Genomic DNA, 16,614 nt, shown 5'->3' with positions numbered 1-16,614 from the left:
ACTGCATCTGCTCCCCGGGTCTCCTGGCTTCAGACGGCACAGCTGAGTGGGAAAGCGCGGGAGTCCTCCTCTGCGTGTCACACTGCATAAAATCTGGGTTAGCTGGAGCGCGGCACCCAGGGGAGGCACTCTCTCATCCTCGACATGTCTCCCTGCCAAAGCCGGCGGGGCGAGGGAGGAGGAGAGGGGGGTTGCTGGAGGATGTGGCGGGGCCCTCCTGGCGTTCACAGACCTGTCGGTTGCAGTGCAGCCACGTGGACTGTCTGAGAGCCGTGACAACACGGGCTGTGGGTGTGAGCGCCAGGCCGTCCTGCCTCTCAGTCTGGCACGGGCTGATGCTTCAGTGGCCAGAGGCTGTGTTTGGACGGGGGGATTCCAGTCATATCCACACACTTCCTCCTCTGTGTGTAAGTCGTCACTATCTCTCTCCTGGCAGATGTGTCCGTTTGCAGCTCAGGCACCTGTTGCAGCAGTCAGAGGAGGATCTGCAGATGGAGGAAGGAGGACCAGAGCGGGACAGAGAACAGAGAACCACGCTCCTGCAGGTCTGTGCTCCATCTATGAAGCGGTTCAAGGAACTAAACAATACATTTAAAACTCTTTAAAAAAAAAAAAAAAAAAAACACAACAGAAAGTCTCTCCGCTTTTATTTTGCTTTTTCACGTTTTTAAACTAAGCTCTCAAGTTTTAAGTAATCCTTTCTTAGTTTCACAGATACGGACTACAGAGGATGTGACCACACCATGTAGGGTCAAGACTTCCTGTTTTAAGGTACTGATGCTGTGCAAACCAAAGCTATAATGTGTGTTTGTTTTATATAAAACTCCAACTTGATCAAATTCAGCCCACATGCAATGGAATGAACTCCCACTGAAGGAAACGAGGTTACATTTTTGTTTTTATTTTATATTTGAGGGTTTATTGATCATAACGAAGTCACAAGAATGCAGAAATGGAATATTTCTACAAAATAAATGCACCTAAATTCAAAGTATTACCTTTATATCAAAGCGTTTCTCTCGATTCTGTTTGTTTACTCATGTTGTCACAGCTGAAGTGAAGCAGCTGCTTCCACGACTAAAGTGTCTGGAAAGAACAAAAAACCAAAGCAAAAAAAAAAAAAAAAAATCGGTGCTTTTGTTTTAGAGCATTTAAAGCACGCGTGCTCTCTGCGCGTGTTCTTAAAGTGGTGTGTGTGTGTGTGGGGGGGGCATATTTTGGGATTGTTCTCATCCCCACCACAAGTAGTTAATTTTTAAGCAATACAATCTGATGTAAGTCTGGGCATGGCTGCGGCAGATTTTCCCAACCCCCCTCTCTCTGAATCCCTCCCCAGGACTCACAGGCGCGTGCCCCCGAGCGCGCGCGCGCTCACAGCGCCACTGCTCCAAAATATCTTTTTTTTTTTTTTTTTAATGGAGCGGTGGGGGCTCCGGAGTGAAAAAAAAAATAAAGGTGGCCATGTTTGATAGATTTGTGTCGGGCTCTGCATTGCAGACAGCCGGGGTTGTTGCTGTGTGATCTCCGTGACAGGGATCTGTCGTGACTTATTCCTGCGTGGGGCGAGAAGGGGGGGACACACACAAGAAACAAACAAGTAACGATGTAACTTAGACGCACTCACACCCCCTTTTTCTTGTAACAATGTGTACGTTTTTAAGGAGGGAGGGGGGCGCGCGGAGGGAGAAAGGGAGAGCGATAGAGAAAGGAGGAGGGGGTGCGTTCTGAAATAATATAGTCAGCCATTTTTTATGTAAGGGGATTTTTTTTTCTTATTGGGGGGGTTGTTAAAAAATAAATATAAGAGGGCGGCCATCTTTGTTGCTCTGCCTAGTGTAAAATATTCCAAAACGCCCCCCACTTTTTTCTGTGCCTATTTGAATATTAAATAAATATCCCATTATCGGGCAAGAATAGGCTCTTTTTGAATACAAGGACGGATCCAATGACCGGGATATAATGTCCTCTCCTCTCCGGTCCTGTGAGGAAGACGAGGGCCTGGTGGTTAATTCCGAGGGAGGAGATTTTGATGAAGAAGACGACGACGGAGACCTAAACGAGAACGCAAGCGACATAAACTCGCCGGCGGCGCCAAGGGAAACTGCAACGGTAGCCGCGCCAGGTACGGTAAAGGAAAACTGGCGGACAAGTCGGGAGCGCGCACACGAAATAAAAAAAAAAGAAAGGAAACAAAATACTTTATGGACGCAGAAGGGAAAAAAAACTGTTTAGAAGAAGAAGTCGCCCCATCTCCGAACCAGTCCATTTCCAGAACCGAGCAGTGGCGCCCAGCGAGGAGGAGACTTTGAAATAGTTTAGATTTTTTTTTAAAAATGTGCATGTTATAGCACGTTTTGTACCCCAAAAAATTGGTGCCATATTTTCACTGCACGACAAAAGCTGGAAAAGCGACGGGAGCGCGCTTTTAAAACTCCACTTTGCAGCATCAAACAAAAAAAGAAAACATTGTAAAGAAAATAAAATGTGTTGTTCGTCCCCAACTCCCTGTCGCGCTCATCCCGGCAAAGTTTAAGCTAACTTCTTGCCTGGTGATGATCTGAAAAGTTGCAGCTTTTTTTTTTTGTATTTTTTTTTGACATCTCCCACACACGCGTTGACCAGCTGTTGGGGGGGGAAAAAGGTCGCCCTCAAGGCTAAAAAAGAAAGAAAGAAAAAAGATGGACTCCCGCCTGCCCCGGGCTATGGATTTGAGAAACCGGCTGGAAATGCGACGGCGTGGTTTTAGCGGAGCACACATGAAAGCCGGCTCGATGAGATTGGAATGAGGCAGAAACACCGTCCGCCACACTGACTGTCACTGCCCCCATTATCGCGTTGACAGGTCAAAACTGCCCCTCTTAGCGGGGCAGAAAGGTGTGACCCCCCCCCCCCCCCCTCATGATAACCCCTGCTTCTCTTATCAACAGCTTTATAAACCGCTTATCAGACAGATTTCTCTGCTTCTGAGGTGCTTTAGGGGAGTTTGATGATTGACATTCTGGAAGTTTCTGGCTGTGAGCTCGCACGCGGGGTGAAAGTGAACGCTGCAGAAAGTGGAGCTCGGTTCACCGCACTGTAACACTACAACTGTAAAAAAAAATGATGCCCTGAGGAGGTTTGTTGGAAGAAGACATGTGATAACTGGGATGTTTTTGTTAAGTCGTCTAAAAAAAAGATGTCGGCAGCAGGAGGAGGTTGAAAGGTAATAGTCGGAGGATATTAGTCTTCTGTTGCTTTTGTGTCGACTTCAATAGCGTGCCGCCGCGCCGTGTCAGACTTGTATTAGTGGAGGGGTCCCCCCCCCCCCCCCCCTCGCGACCTCTCGCGGCGGTGGTCTTGGTCCCCCGTGTGGGAATTGCAGGAGTCGTTCGAGTTCACCGCACCCGGCGGCCTCTGAATCACCGAGCCCCGCGTGCGTGCTGCTACCGCCCCCCGGCGTTCCGACGGCGGCCGCACGCTGCACGGAGGCGCGGGGGGGTTGGAAAGGAAGTGGGGGTGGCTGTTGTCGGACGGGGTGGGAGGAAAAAAAAGGAGGAGGTGTGTGTGTGTGTGTGTGTGGGGGGGGGGGGGTCTGCTGCGGGTTGGAGCGCGCACCAACAAAGACAAGCAGACAATAAAATCCGACAGAAACGCAGCCTATCAACCCCCCCGGAGACCGCAGCCCATATTTTGGCTCCGCTTAACGCTTTGCTGCCTTCCGCGTGCAGCTGAGGGAGCTGCATCCATCCCTGTTTCCTGTCCCTCAGCTTCAAGCAAGGTCAGACTGCAGGTTAAACGGCTTTCCCAGAGCGGCTCCTCATCACCCAGAGTTAGTCTGTACAAATTAACATATTGTGTCACATTTTTCCAATTCTCGCATTAAGATCAATCATCAACCCATCCACACATCCACCCATCCACCCACCCATCCATCCATCCATCCATCCATCCATCCATCCTCAGAACCAACTACTATTATGCTACGTTCACACCAGGCTCGGAAACTCGCATTCAAAGGACCACTTTAAATGTAATTGTGCATAGTTGTGCATTTCGGACTTCCGCGTTTAAAATTCCCGTATTCACACATAGCTATGCATGTATTTAACCCTTGTGCTATCCTATGACCCCACCCTTACATTGATGTGTTCTCCCTACCATGACAAAGGTGGATAAAGGTGGAAAGATTTCATGTAATCCATGGACACCAGTGAAGATCACAAATCATTGAAGAAAAAAGGTTCAGAGCACTGTCTAGTGGGTCTAGATGACCCAACTCCCAATGTTAAAGTGCCTAGGGTAGCACAAGGGTTACGTTAATTTTTGGGCTCTACGTACAAAACGCCATTGAATCAATGAACGTGCGTCGAAAGTTAAACCAGTTGAACTTTGACCAATCATTGACTCTGACTTGGTAGTATGAGTGGTGTCCTTTTTAATACTTGGAAGTGCCAACCGTTTGCAAGTAAAGGGTGAAAGAGAAATTCAGTTTTTGGTTTGTGCCCGGCTGGAATTCTATGATGCAATGTTTTTAATATATCGGAATAGAGCTGTGAAAGAAAAAGCCCGGAGCAAGATTTGGGAAATTTGCAATGCTTTGACATTTTGCACCAAACCTCTTCCAAATGAGAGTACATGCGTTTGTATTGGGTAGCGACAGTCCACCCAATAAAAAAAAGTGCGTTTAAGAACCTGCGTGTATATGTCCGGTGTGTACGTAGCATTAGGCAAATTTGGAGTTTACCCTGAACTGGTCGCCAGTCTGTAGCAGGGCCGCTCATAAGCCAATTATTGTCTATGCTATCAATTGTCAAATCTCTTTACCGCCCTCCGACACGTGTCGCCCATCTGATGAGGTCCCCTGCTGTGTTTCATTATGCGCAAATGGGATTAAGCTTTCTTTCAATGCCATTATCGTTCAGCCGATCTGACAGCTGTCTGTCTTCCTTTGTGCTCTCTTTGCCCCCAGATGATGATAGATCAGACAGAGAGGTACCCATAAGGAAGAAAGGCCGGCCCAAGAAAAAGAAGGACGCAAAGAAGAAAGACAAAGACGGGAAGCCACCAAAAACAAAAAAACGCAAAAAGATAGTACGTTGTGTCTGTGGGTTCTTGTTTTCTGGGAGTGTACTTGCTTTGGTCACGTGTCTCTTTCTGGCTTCTCTACAGGACAGCGATGTAGAGCGAAACTCGGATAGGGAAAGAGACTATGGCGAGAACTCGGACAGCGCGGCCAGTGACTATGGCTCCGGTGAGAAGAAAAAGAAGAAGAAACACAAAGAGAAGAAGGAGCGGAAAACCAAGAAGAAGAAAAAAGACGATGGCGACAGAGACAGCGGCCAAGAGGAAACCACAAAGGTAAAGATTCTCTAAGATCCTGTTACACATCTCAGACACATCTCTAACTGACAGTTTCTTCCCAGCAACCTTTAGAGCAGAAGACCTCTGCCCAGCTGGCCAAAGAGTGGGGACTGGAGGATGTTGATCATACCTTCACAGAGGAGGACTACAGGGAGCTCACCAACTATAAAGCCTTCAGCCAGTTCATGAGGTAACTGTCACCATGAACAAAGGAGCCTGGTGGATAGAAAACAGTTCATGGATCCAAAAGGAAGGCGGTGGAATCTGGAACTGGTGATGTCGAAGTCACTGCTGTCCCAGTGTGAGGTCAAGGCAGAAGATGAAGGAGAAAACTGATGTAATTTAGTTACAGCCAGAGTAACAGACGTAAGCTTGATACCGCTAGTCATTACCTGATGGACTGGGCTAGCAAAACCACACATAAAAACAGTCAATCGGGATGGAGATGGATTGCAGGTGCGTATTCTTGCACAATTGTGGAGAAAATAAAGGGAGAGACTACCAGTAGAGGGTGACAGAGAGACAGGGATCTGCCAAACCATGACAGTGATTCTCAGTTTTGCCGAACTTCTCTAGCCAATCACTTTCCAGCGATTGCTCATATAAGAAAGTAAAAAAATTCCGAAGGCGAAGCGAGCAAAGGTTTGGCTCTATTTTACAGCAAAAATAAGATAATAGTGACGTGTTCAATGCTGCGAGAAAAGATAGATGTCATGGCAGTGAGAGGTGAAATACGCGTTTACATCAGTGTGTGCAGCACTGCAGTGCCGACTGTCAGAAAGAATTAGAAAAAGAAATCTTAGGCACATTCCAGCGCTCTCCTTCACCATGTGACCCTGTTTTGTGACCTTTAAATGATTTTTTTGGAAAAAAATCGGCATTAGGCCTTCACAATAAATCTTAAACTTATCGTTATCGCGATATCAAGCTGTCCAATATGCATATAGCAAAAGACAGGGAGAATCGCAATAAATGGTTACTTTTATGTGCTAAAACAATTTTATGGCAGCTTAAAGTCTTTAGCAGATCAAATAAATCCATTGATGTATTTGACCATTCGGATGAAACGTTAGATATGTTATGTTAGATGCTCGCCTCCTATGTAGACTAGATTCATTTGGAGTATAATTTAAGTTGTGTTGACTCTTAAAAAAAGAAACTGCAGCGAAATGGAAATGATAATTTTGGTTGTTTTGCTATTTGTTCATGTATCGTCATCGCAATATTGATCACTAATATCGCGAGTTTTCCTCATATCGTGCAGCTCTAATCGGCATGTTTTTTCATTTTTGAAGCACCGGTTTGAGGACCGCTTGGTCACTGGAACCGTTTTTAAAAGTACTGGTTCAGCACTGGAGAAAATTCCCTAGTCCTTCACAGCCAATAAACACAATTCTTGAGCATCTTTTTTAACTAAACAAGTCACTGCATTAATTCTTTAAACCGTTCAACTTATTTCAAATAACTGCATGTCTCTTATAGAGTGGAGATTGCAGCGAAAACCCCACTTATCTGAGCTATCTGTGGTAAAACATCAATTTGCATTTTCATAGAGATGCAGCTGAGTTCTGTTGCTTTTCTCCCGTCTTCTTCTTTTCTTCTTTTTTTTATCAACCTGACTTGTTGCATCAGTCAGGCAGCAGCACTGACGTGATGTCAGACGCTCAGTGTGGCTGACTCATAACTGCACTGACTGAAAACATGAATTAATCAGTGATGCCTTTTAATTTTTGTCAGAAGGTGTTGTTGTTTTTTGTGGCAAAATGTACGTTCTTGGCTTTAAACAATCACATATCAGCAGCCAAGCTTTATGGAGTCTAATAATATCCGAAAAAGATTCTTTCTCTCTGGTTTCCCCAGGCCAATGATCGCCAAGAAGAACCCCAAGATCCCCATGTCAAAAATGATGACCATCCTGGGGGTCAAATGGAGGGAATTCAGTTCAAATAACCCTTTCAAAGGCAATGCTGCTGCTGTGGCGGCGGCAGCTGCCGCCGCTGCTATCGCTGTTGCCGAGCAGGTCTCTGCAGCCACTGCCTCGCCGGAGCCGCCGCCTCAACCGCCACCAATCAGAAAGGCGAAGACGAAAGAAGGAAAAGGTTAGCCGCCTAATGGAGATCACCTCTTTTGCTTCTTTTGTCCCCAGTAAGGCAGAGTTCTAAATAAACTCCAAGTCAGTAAGACTTCACAATAAGGATCCTTTTGTTATTGTTAGTTAATGCATAATTAAGCAATAATTACCTATTAAATAAAGTGTTAACAGTCAGTTTTATGTCATACTTTGCAGGTGAAATAATTGTTGAAGACTTGACAATAGGGTTCCAAGAATTCTTCATAGTTATTAATCAAGGTGGAGTAATGCTAAAGTAAGGCTTATGAGGCTTTTTGTATGATTTATTACGGGATAAATGCAGTTAAGTAAAACCTTACTTACTTACTTATTGGATCCTAACTTCTCGAAAACAACCATTGTAAATGTTTATTTATCATTACGGGTTTACAAATATATTAATTAACATTTAAATACATAATGCTGAGCAATTCCATAAGGCAACTTTTATTAGTCGTAACGCATTCAGGTAGAATAATAAAAAATAGTTACCTGTTAACTAATTCATTAGGTAATGCACTTTATGACGAAAACCAATTATAAACGTGTCTATTAACATTTTATTTAAGAGTTATTTAATGCTTCGTTATGCATTAAATAAGGGTTAATGGCTGACAAAGTGGGCATTATTATAAATTGACGAAGGCTGTGGAAGCCTTAACCGTCCGTCCAACATGAAGCAGAGGATGGTTGCTTCCGCGAAGTGCGTTAAAAAGTGATAATGCACACTTCAAAGGCTATTAACTTGCTCATACCATGGTCACTTACCAAAGAAAAAAATATTCAACCAGTTTTTAGTACTTTATTCTTGGTATTTTTTTTGTTTTGATCGCTTTATTCACAAAAGCAGACTATTTGTTACGTGTTGCGGCGCTTATCCTGAAGAGACGGCCCCAATCTCGACTGCAGCGGCAAAGGACAGTGATATATACACTGATCATCACGATGGGTTAAATAAAGCATCAGATCCTCTTACCGCTTAGTTTTGTCCAGATGATGAAGCAAAAGTTTGTTTTTTAAAGAAGCCAGCGCAGTGAAATTGATCAACGGTCCCCAACCCCCAGGCCGCGTGCTGGTCCGTGGGTCATTTGGTACCGGGCCGCACAGAAAGTATGAATAACTTACAGTACTTCCGTTTTCTGTATTTCGGAATCTGAGAGATGTTTTATTTTGAAAAATTGCCAGATTCTCTGTTAAATCTATCTATGTCACTCTTGACGCAGACCAAGGCGCTCTTCTCGGTTACGTGATAGGTTACAGCTAAAATAAAACCCAGAAACTAGCAAATGGGTAAAAACAAATGTCTTTGGAAAGTTTCTTTGCCAAGGGGAAAAGGACCAGTCAGGACACAGAAGATGAGCCTTCAACTTACAAAAAAAAGAGAAAGCTACATTTAATAGACAGTACTTCTTTTTGCACCATGAGTGTGGAAAGGGGAGAAGATGATGACACCTGTGTGATGTACAATGTAATGCGTGTCAAAATAAAAGCTCATGATTCGTCTTGTCACATCACTGTTCCTCTTTTATCGTGGCGTTACTACAAAAATCCTCCACCCACATCTTAACCCTTGTGCTATCCTTGGCACTTTAGCATTGGGAGTTGGGTCATCTAGACCCACTTGACAAGTGCACTGAACCTTTTTTCTTCAATGATTTGTGATCTTCACTGGTGTCCATGGATTCCATGAAATCTTTCCACCTTTATCCACCTTTGTCATGGTAGGAATAACACGTCAATGTAAGGGTGGGGTCATCTAAGATGGCACAAGGGTTAAAGACCGGTCCGTGAAAACTTTGTGTGACGTCATACTGGTCTGCGGCGTTAAAAAGGTTGGGGACCACTGATATAGAACCTAGTGACTTCTTTTTTAGGCGTGCGGGAATTCCCCATGGTGTAATTAATGTTAACAAAGGGACCCTGATGTATAGTGTATCCTTGCCACCATGCTATCTCTGCTGTACTTACTGCTGATTGGTTAGATCAGGTGATTCTGAGTGACTGAACACACCTGATCCACAGAATCAGCAGAAAGTACGGCAAGCAAAATAGGAAAAAATTTAGGATTTTAGAGCTTAATCTTAGAAATATGCATGTGAATGAGTATGTCTTAAGAATGCAGTGATTTTAATCTCATGTGGTGGATTTTTTTTTCCAGGTCCAGGTTATAAGAAGCGCAGCAAAAGTCCTCGAGTACCAGATAAGAAAAAGGCGTTGGCTGCAGCTAAGGCCAAAAAGATGGCCCCCATTCGTATTAAACTGTCACCTATAGGTGCAAAAAGGAAGAAGAGCTGCTCTGTGAGTATCAGATATCCTCTTTCCTGAAAACTGTTGGTGGATTCTCCTCTTTTTTTTTTCCCTCCCTTGGACTCACCACCACTGTGTTTTGGGTTAGAGTGACGACGTGGATGATGATGAGTCGGAGCAGGAGGACTCCAGCGTTCACAGCTCCTCGGTTCGCTCTGACAGTTCCGGCCGGGTGAAAAAGAACAAGCGGGGACGACCCGCCAAGAAAAAGAAGAAAAGTAAGCACTCAGTATTCAACAAGTTTGGGCGTCAAGTCCTTTGAGAGCTCCTGTCATCATAGAAGATGGCTCTAAACCCGCATGCACGACACACAACTGGGACCCTAGGGAGGGAAACCAGCTCCATTCTTCTAAGTGAAGAGATTTTGACACCGTGAGGCGGACAAGAAGCCTCTCTACGGGGTGTCCAAGACATTTCTCACATTTTCTGAGTCCTGCTGTTTCACATGAAAGTGTTACGAGGTGTGGAGTGAAGGATGATGGGATGTTTTTGAGAATGAGGCTTCCTCGCTGCTCCTGATGTGGTTTAAACTGAAAACCAGCATATTTTGAGAGAGAGGAGTGAGTCACTGAACTCTACAGTGGTGGAGGTTAGGGGTATTGAACCCTTAACACCGGAGATGTTGTCAGCAGCACCAAAATAATGCTTTGGCCGTTTATGCAGTCAAGAAGAATCCACTGATTCTGACGTGGAAAAACACGCCTTTTCATATTAGCCTTTTCACTAATATGCAAGACTTTATAAGGTTATGGTAAATGGTGTATACTTAAATAGCGCTTTTCTACCTTTCTCAAAGGCCCAAGCGCTTTACAGTCACAGTCCCATTCACACATTCACACACAGATGGTGGCTCCGCTTCCGAACACTGGCGCCAACCTTCCACCAGAGGCAAGGTGGGGTTCAGTGTCTTGCTCAAGGACACTTCAACACGTGGGCAGGCAAGGCTCGAATCGAACCTGCAATCTTCCAATCAGAGGTCGACTGCCCTACCACATCACCACGGCCGTCAAAGTGTTGCATAATGGCGCAAATCCACTTTACACTGTGACAGAAACAGCTGATTCACACTGATTATGTATCAGCGCAAGGTTGCTTTTCACACTACGTTCACACCGCCCACCCTCGTCTGCACACTTTCTAGTGGCCACTTCTAATGAAAAATCTATTTAAACACGCTTTATAAGGCTTGCGCGTAAAACTCTCGTGTTCAGGGGTAGCTATGCAAGTTTTCAAGCCCATTTTTGACTGTGCGTTGTCAGTTAAACCCGGTCAAACTTTAGCCAAGCAGGGACTCCGATTTGGTAGTGACCTATGGATTTGGTTTATTCGATGAACCCAGACGGCGGCGCCGAGCCCAAAGACGTCTGCTTTTCTTTTTCAAAGATGAACCATATCATCTCATATCCGCCATCGCAAGGACGCTAGCAATGAGCTGAACTGTTTTTTGTTTCATAATCAGGAGATTTGCACCACATTGACATTTTGCACCAAGCCTTTTTCAAGTGTATGTGGCAGATATACAGTAAGTGGCTTCAGACATGTGCAGAGTACAGACTATGCTGGAATTAGATTATTGCATAACGGTTAAAGAGTTTTGGTATTTAAAAGAATGTCACCACTAAGCTAAAGCTATGATGTTAAAGGGTTAAAAAAAACAGCAACATATCTATTCCCCCCTTTGGGGAAGACAAACGTGCCTGCAGTTTATGTCTTGGATTAGTGTTTACTCAGGTCAGTGCTTGTAGATACATAGTTGAGTGGTTACCATGGTAACGGGCCTCAGGCTTTTCATAAAGGAGAGAAATAAAACCTAAAATCGAGGCTATGGGGACGTTCACCTTAACCGCGCACACGCACATAAGGCATGTTTGAATTTTGCTCTTTTCCACCGTGACGGTCATTCGTCACACACAAACGTCCACCTCTGGTTCTCTTTCGGTGGCGGGGCGGGATCCCTTTGAAGTTCATCAGATTAAGATGGCGAGCAAATCCATTATTTCTAGGCCTTGCAGCAGGAACATATGTCTGGACAGGCGTCTTTCATTTTTATGTGGGAGGGATCCACAGTCACAGTCTGAATCACGGGTTGGTTCCAGTGGGTTCCACCTGGTTCTCCTCATCTGTGGAAGTTTCCTCAAGACTTGGATAAAAAAGATGCTTCAACCCCTCACCTGCTCACCCACTTCTTTAAACTGCAGTTCTGAGCAGATCCAAAACATCCCAGAGGACTCAGATCAGTGAACAAGCCAGAGCAGTTTGAACTTTGTTATATAATCCATCCATCCATCCATCCATCCATCCATCCATCCATCCATCCATCCATCCATCCATCCATCCATCCATCCATCCATCCATCCATCCATCCATCCATTCACATTCATTCAGCATTTATTTATTCATTTTGTAAACCGTTTGTTCCCTTTTGGGTCACGGGGCTGCATCTATTCACTTATCATCCATCCACTCATCTATTCACTCAACCATTCATCCGTCCATCCTTCCATCCATCCATCCATCCATCCATCCATCCATCCACCCATACATTCAATCGACTGTTTATCCATCCACCAATCCGTTCATCCATCCATCTGCTTATCATCCATTCACCCATCTATTTATTCAACCATCCATCCATCCATCCATCCATCCATCCATCCATCCATCCATCCATCCATCCATCCACTTATCATCCCTCCATTCATCTATTCACTCAACCATTCATCCGTCCATCCTTCCATCCATCCATCCATCCATCCATCCATCCACCCATACATTCAATCGACTGTCTATCCATCCACCAATCCGTTCATCCATCCATCTGCTTATCATCCATTCACCCATCTATTTATTCAACCATCCATCCATCCATCCATCCATCCATCCATCCATCCATCCATCCTTCCATCCATCCATCCATCCATCCATCCATCCATCCATCCATCCATCCACTTATCATCCCTCCATTCATCTATTCACTCAACCATTCATCCATCCATCCATTCATCATCCTTTAATTCACACATCCATTCATATTGTAACACATCCACACTAATTTTTAATTGAAATTTGGGACAATATGAAACTCATTTTAATAATAATAGTATTGGATTGGAATTATCTGTGCTTTTCCAAAGGCTCAAAGCATTTACAATGGGTTCATTCGGAAATGTTACATTGTTTACAAATCTCTAAAGATTTAGTTCTTAAGTTGTGAAAAGAGGATTGTTACAAAAATGTCCAAATTTTCTCATCCAGGCTCATCTTCTGCCCCTCTGTGCGTAGTTATGGGGGAGGAAGAAGGCGATGGCTACGAGACGGATCACCAGGACTACTGCGAGGTCTGTCAGCAGGGCGGAGAGATCATCCTGTGCGACACTTGTCCTCGAGCGTACCACCTCGTCTGCTTGGAACCTGAGCTGGACAAGGCCCCCGAGGGCAAGTGGAGCTGCCCCCACTGTGTGAGTAGCAGCCGTCACTTCCTCCAATCCTCGCACGAGCCCCGCGTCGCCTCTTTAGCCCTACGTTTCCTTCCCAAAAAAGGAGAGAACAACCTCATCCAGATGAATAGAAGCTTTGTAGTTGGGGATTTGGCTGCAGACAGATACCTGAAGCAGAGCCCAAGGGTCATTATATTCAGCAGCATAATGATCTCAACCATAAATATTCATTTCCAGTTTCTGTTACACAACAGAGCTCTCTTGTGCCGAAGATACAGGCAGGTCGCCTAAGGTGAACAGGGAAACTGATGCCCAACAAAACAGCAGAACAAACCACCATTATGGACCCTTAAATGAGAAAATTTGCTTTCAGATGATTCAGAAACCATAAATTCTGGTTATGGAAAAGAAAAAAATGGCGTTTATGGGTTGGACCTGTCAAAGAATAAGGTGTGCATTGTCTGCTTTAGAGCTTTAGGGGAGCTTAGATATGATCTCTTATAGTCTTTTATTTTTTATTCAGGTTTATTTCAAGCAATAAAAGAAGACAATAAAAATACATAGATATATCAAATCAACTAAATATTTTAACTAATAAATAATAGAAAATAAATAAAATACAATAAAATGAAATGATCGTATCTCTTTAACCCTATAATTACTTTTTATCATAGACATATGCACTTATACATACAGTGCATGACACATTGAATGCATTAAATAAAATGATTGTTCAATAAATTAAGGATTAAATAATAAATAAAAAGATATTATTATTTTAAACCATAGAGCAAAAATAAGAAACTTTTACAAAAAAAAGTAGCAGGAAAAGAATCAGGTGGAAGATTTTTAATATTTATTTAACCACTTTTTAACTTTCTTTTTTTAAAGTAATTTACATGCATTTAAAATCTTAAATAAACATGGTTATCTCAAAAACTATGGAGTGTAATGTTTTAAAAAGCTGGCAAAAGGAGCTCAGGACAAGAAGCTTTTGTTTCAGTCCTCAGTGTTTTCCATGATTTCTGTGATAAAAAATCATTTCTTTTTTTCTTTCTTTCTTTTTTTTTTTACATTTTATTTAAGGATTATTTATTTCTAATCCTCATCTGGACCATTCCAGATCTTCTTTTTTTCCTGGTACAAAAGTTTTTCTACATTTTAGTTCTTTAGTTCTTGACTACAAAGTTGACTAAAAACTGCTTTTTCCTTAAATACAACATAAATTATTTGACAGAGATGATTTATATTTGGTAATGGTCCCAACGCAGAACCCTGTGGGACTCCATTTGTTATTTCAAAAGTATTGATTTAATGTTTATTTATACAAATATTTATACGATATTTATGAAAACCAGGTCCAATAAACAACAGTTAAGAAAATATTAGCATTATACAAAATCTTTTGACTAAAAATATACTATAATTCTTTTTAAAATCCTTTACTTAACACTGACTGTAATGACTTTGCCAAAAACTGGTGTCAAATCATGAATTCTTTTGAATTTATTTTGTAATCGCAACTTTTTAGTAATTTTTTTTTAGTGATTATTAAAATCCTGGTAATATTTAGTTTTATTGTTTAAAAGTATTGAAATAAAAATACAAAATTACATTTATTTTAATAGGCCATATCTGCTTGATTGAGGTGAATATTATAATAATAAGAATATGAATAAAAAAAAAAGGCAAAAGATATGAAAATTTCAATATTGTTCAAAAAAGGTCTCTTAGGTCTAGAATTGATACTAAACATTAATGAGCTTAAAAACAAAAAGTCAATTTTTCATTTAAACCAGCAGACGTTTCTTTCACAAACAAGAACCAAGTCACAGTTTTCGCTTTAGAAGAACTGATTTATGGGCTAACCCGAGAACGGGGTCTGTTGCTAAACATGAAACCTCTGCCCAGTGTAGCCCGCCGAGCTACATGACAACCGATTTCCTGTTCAGTTGCCGCGAACGGGGCAAGTTTCCTTCTGCGGCATCTGCTCGGCCTTATCTAACGTGAAGCACATTTTGAAAACAACAGTGGTTTCAAACAGACTGTAAAGGAATCCAGCTGAAACCTAAAGCATTGAAGCATGAAGCTTTACTTTCAACACGAAGCTTGTTTTGTGGTGAGAAGCATAAATAAATGAGTTTGGATTAGTGAATGGTAAACGAAGAACAGAAGAAGCCAAAAATGACTGCAGAAACTCTTTGGAATGACTTGGATTTCAGCCGGAATTGAACAGAAATTGTGTGCTGATGTTTATCTTAGTCACAGGGATAGAATACCAGTCTGCGTAAAGACCCACTCCGAGTAAAATCACTTATTTTGTCTTTTTTATGTCATTTTCTGATGATCGAGAGCATATTAAGAGAAGAAAGTTTAAAACTGCATTTCAAAGTATTTCTTTATCCAAATTGTTGTGATTAAGGAGAAGACAAAAAAAACGCTGTTTGAAAAAGATCGTATTTGTTACGTAGAAAGTAAGATTCCTGCTCCGCTCCATTCCGATGCATCCACTTGTAGACGAATACATCCATGTACGTCTTCGTTTTCCTCGTCTGAGCTGGACTCAAAACCGCACGACTCAATAGCTTTAATATTGCTCGCCATTTTTGTATCCCCAGCAATGTAAGGTCGGAAGTTTGTAAGCTGATGGGTGATGGGAGGGGGGGGGGGGGGGTACTTACAGCTCTACCCACAATTCTGAGGGTAATTTTGACTGAACTCCTGCTGCTCCGCAGAAATTATGTCCTAGAAAATGACACATTCACATACTTTTTCAGAATCAGAATCCGATTCCTTTTATTGTCATTTTACATGGTAATACAATGAAATTGCAGCAGCCTTGAAGTGGTGCATAAAATAAAATAAAATAAAATAAAATAAAATAAAATAGAAGTACTGTACTCACATCTCTAACAAAAAATGTACAATATATACAGAAACAGTTAAATATTAAATATGTATGGCCAAAATAGAATGGAATGAGTTGAGTTGCTATGAGCGCAGCATATAAATATTGTGTGTCATTGCACAGGGACCCGGTTATTGCACAGAAGTCAAGATATTGCACACATGTGTAGGATTCAGTAAAATAGCATTTGTAAAAAGTCAGAGTGGGGTGTAGTTGGTGGAAGTGTGAGTATTCCGTATAGTGATTGGCTGTGGAAAAAAGCTGTTCCTTAGTCTGTTCGTCCTGGTTCTGATGGACCTGTACCTTCTGCCAGAGGGCAGCAGGTCAAACAGAGGGAAAGCAGGATGGGTGGAGTCAGTGGTTATGCTAGTCACTCTGCTGAGGCAGCGTAAATGGTAGATGTCCTTCAGTGAGGGGAGAGGGCAACCGATAATCCTCTGCGCTGTCTTTACCACTCTCTGGAGGCTCTGCTTCAGTGCAGTTAGAGAACCACACTGTGATGCCGTAGGACA

At 42.7% G+C, this 16,614-nt stretch overlaps 1 protein-coding gene across 6 annotated transcripts in view; it reads left to right on the top strand.

Moving 5' to 3' along the window:
• Positions 1 to 1,483: 1,483 nt before the first annotated feature.
• Positions 1,484 to 16,614, top strand: part of LOC101167742 (chromodomain-helicase-DNA-binding protein 3) — a 65,620-nt gene continuing 50,489 nt past the window's right edge. For 3 of the 6 annotated variants that reach the window (XM_023949026.1, XM_023949027.1, XM_023949028.1), the window contains exons 1-8: positions 1,486 to 2,122; positions 4,949 to 5,070; positions 5,149 to 5,337; positions 5,403 to 5,530; positions 7,201 to 7,439; positions 9,609 to 9,748; positions 9,846 to 9,975; positions 13,013 to 13,215. In XM_023949026.1, the coding sequence (XP_023804794.1) occupies positions 1,960 to 2,122; positions 4,949 to 5,070; positions 5,149 to 5,337; positions 5,403 to 5,530; positions 7,201 to 7,439; positions 9,609 to 9,748; positions 9,846 to 9,975; positions 13,013 to 13,215 (1,314 nt within the window). In that variant the 5' untranslated portion in view covers positions 1,486 to 1,959. Of the gene's footprint in view, positions 2,123 to 4,948; positions 5,071 to 5,148; positions 5,338 to 5,402; positions 5,531 to 7,200; positions 7,440 to 9,608; positions 9,749 to 9,845; positions 9,976 to 13,012; positions 13,216 to 16,614 lie in introns of all 6 variants that reach the window. The other 3 variants (XM_023949024.1, XM_023949025.1, XM_023949023.1) reach the window with 3 other exon arrangements.

Source organism: Oryzias latipes, chromosome 18 (assembly GCF_002234675.1).
Source record: "Oryzias latipes chromosome 18, ASM223467v1".
Taxonomy (NCBI): Eukaryota; Metazoa; Chordata; class Actinopteri; order Beloniformes; family Adrianichthyidae; genus Oryzias; species Oryzias latipes.
Note: the sequence above shows the minus strand (reverse complement) of the source record. Positions and strands in the feature narration are given on the sequence as shown.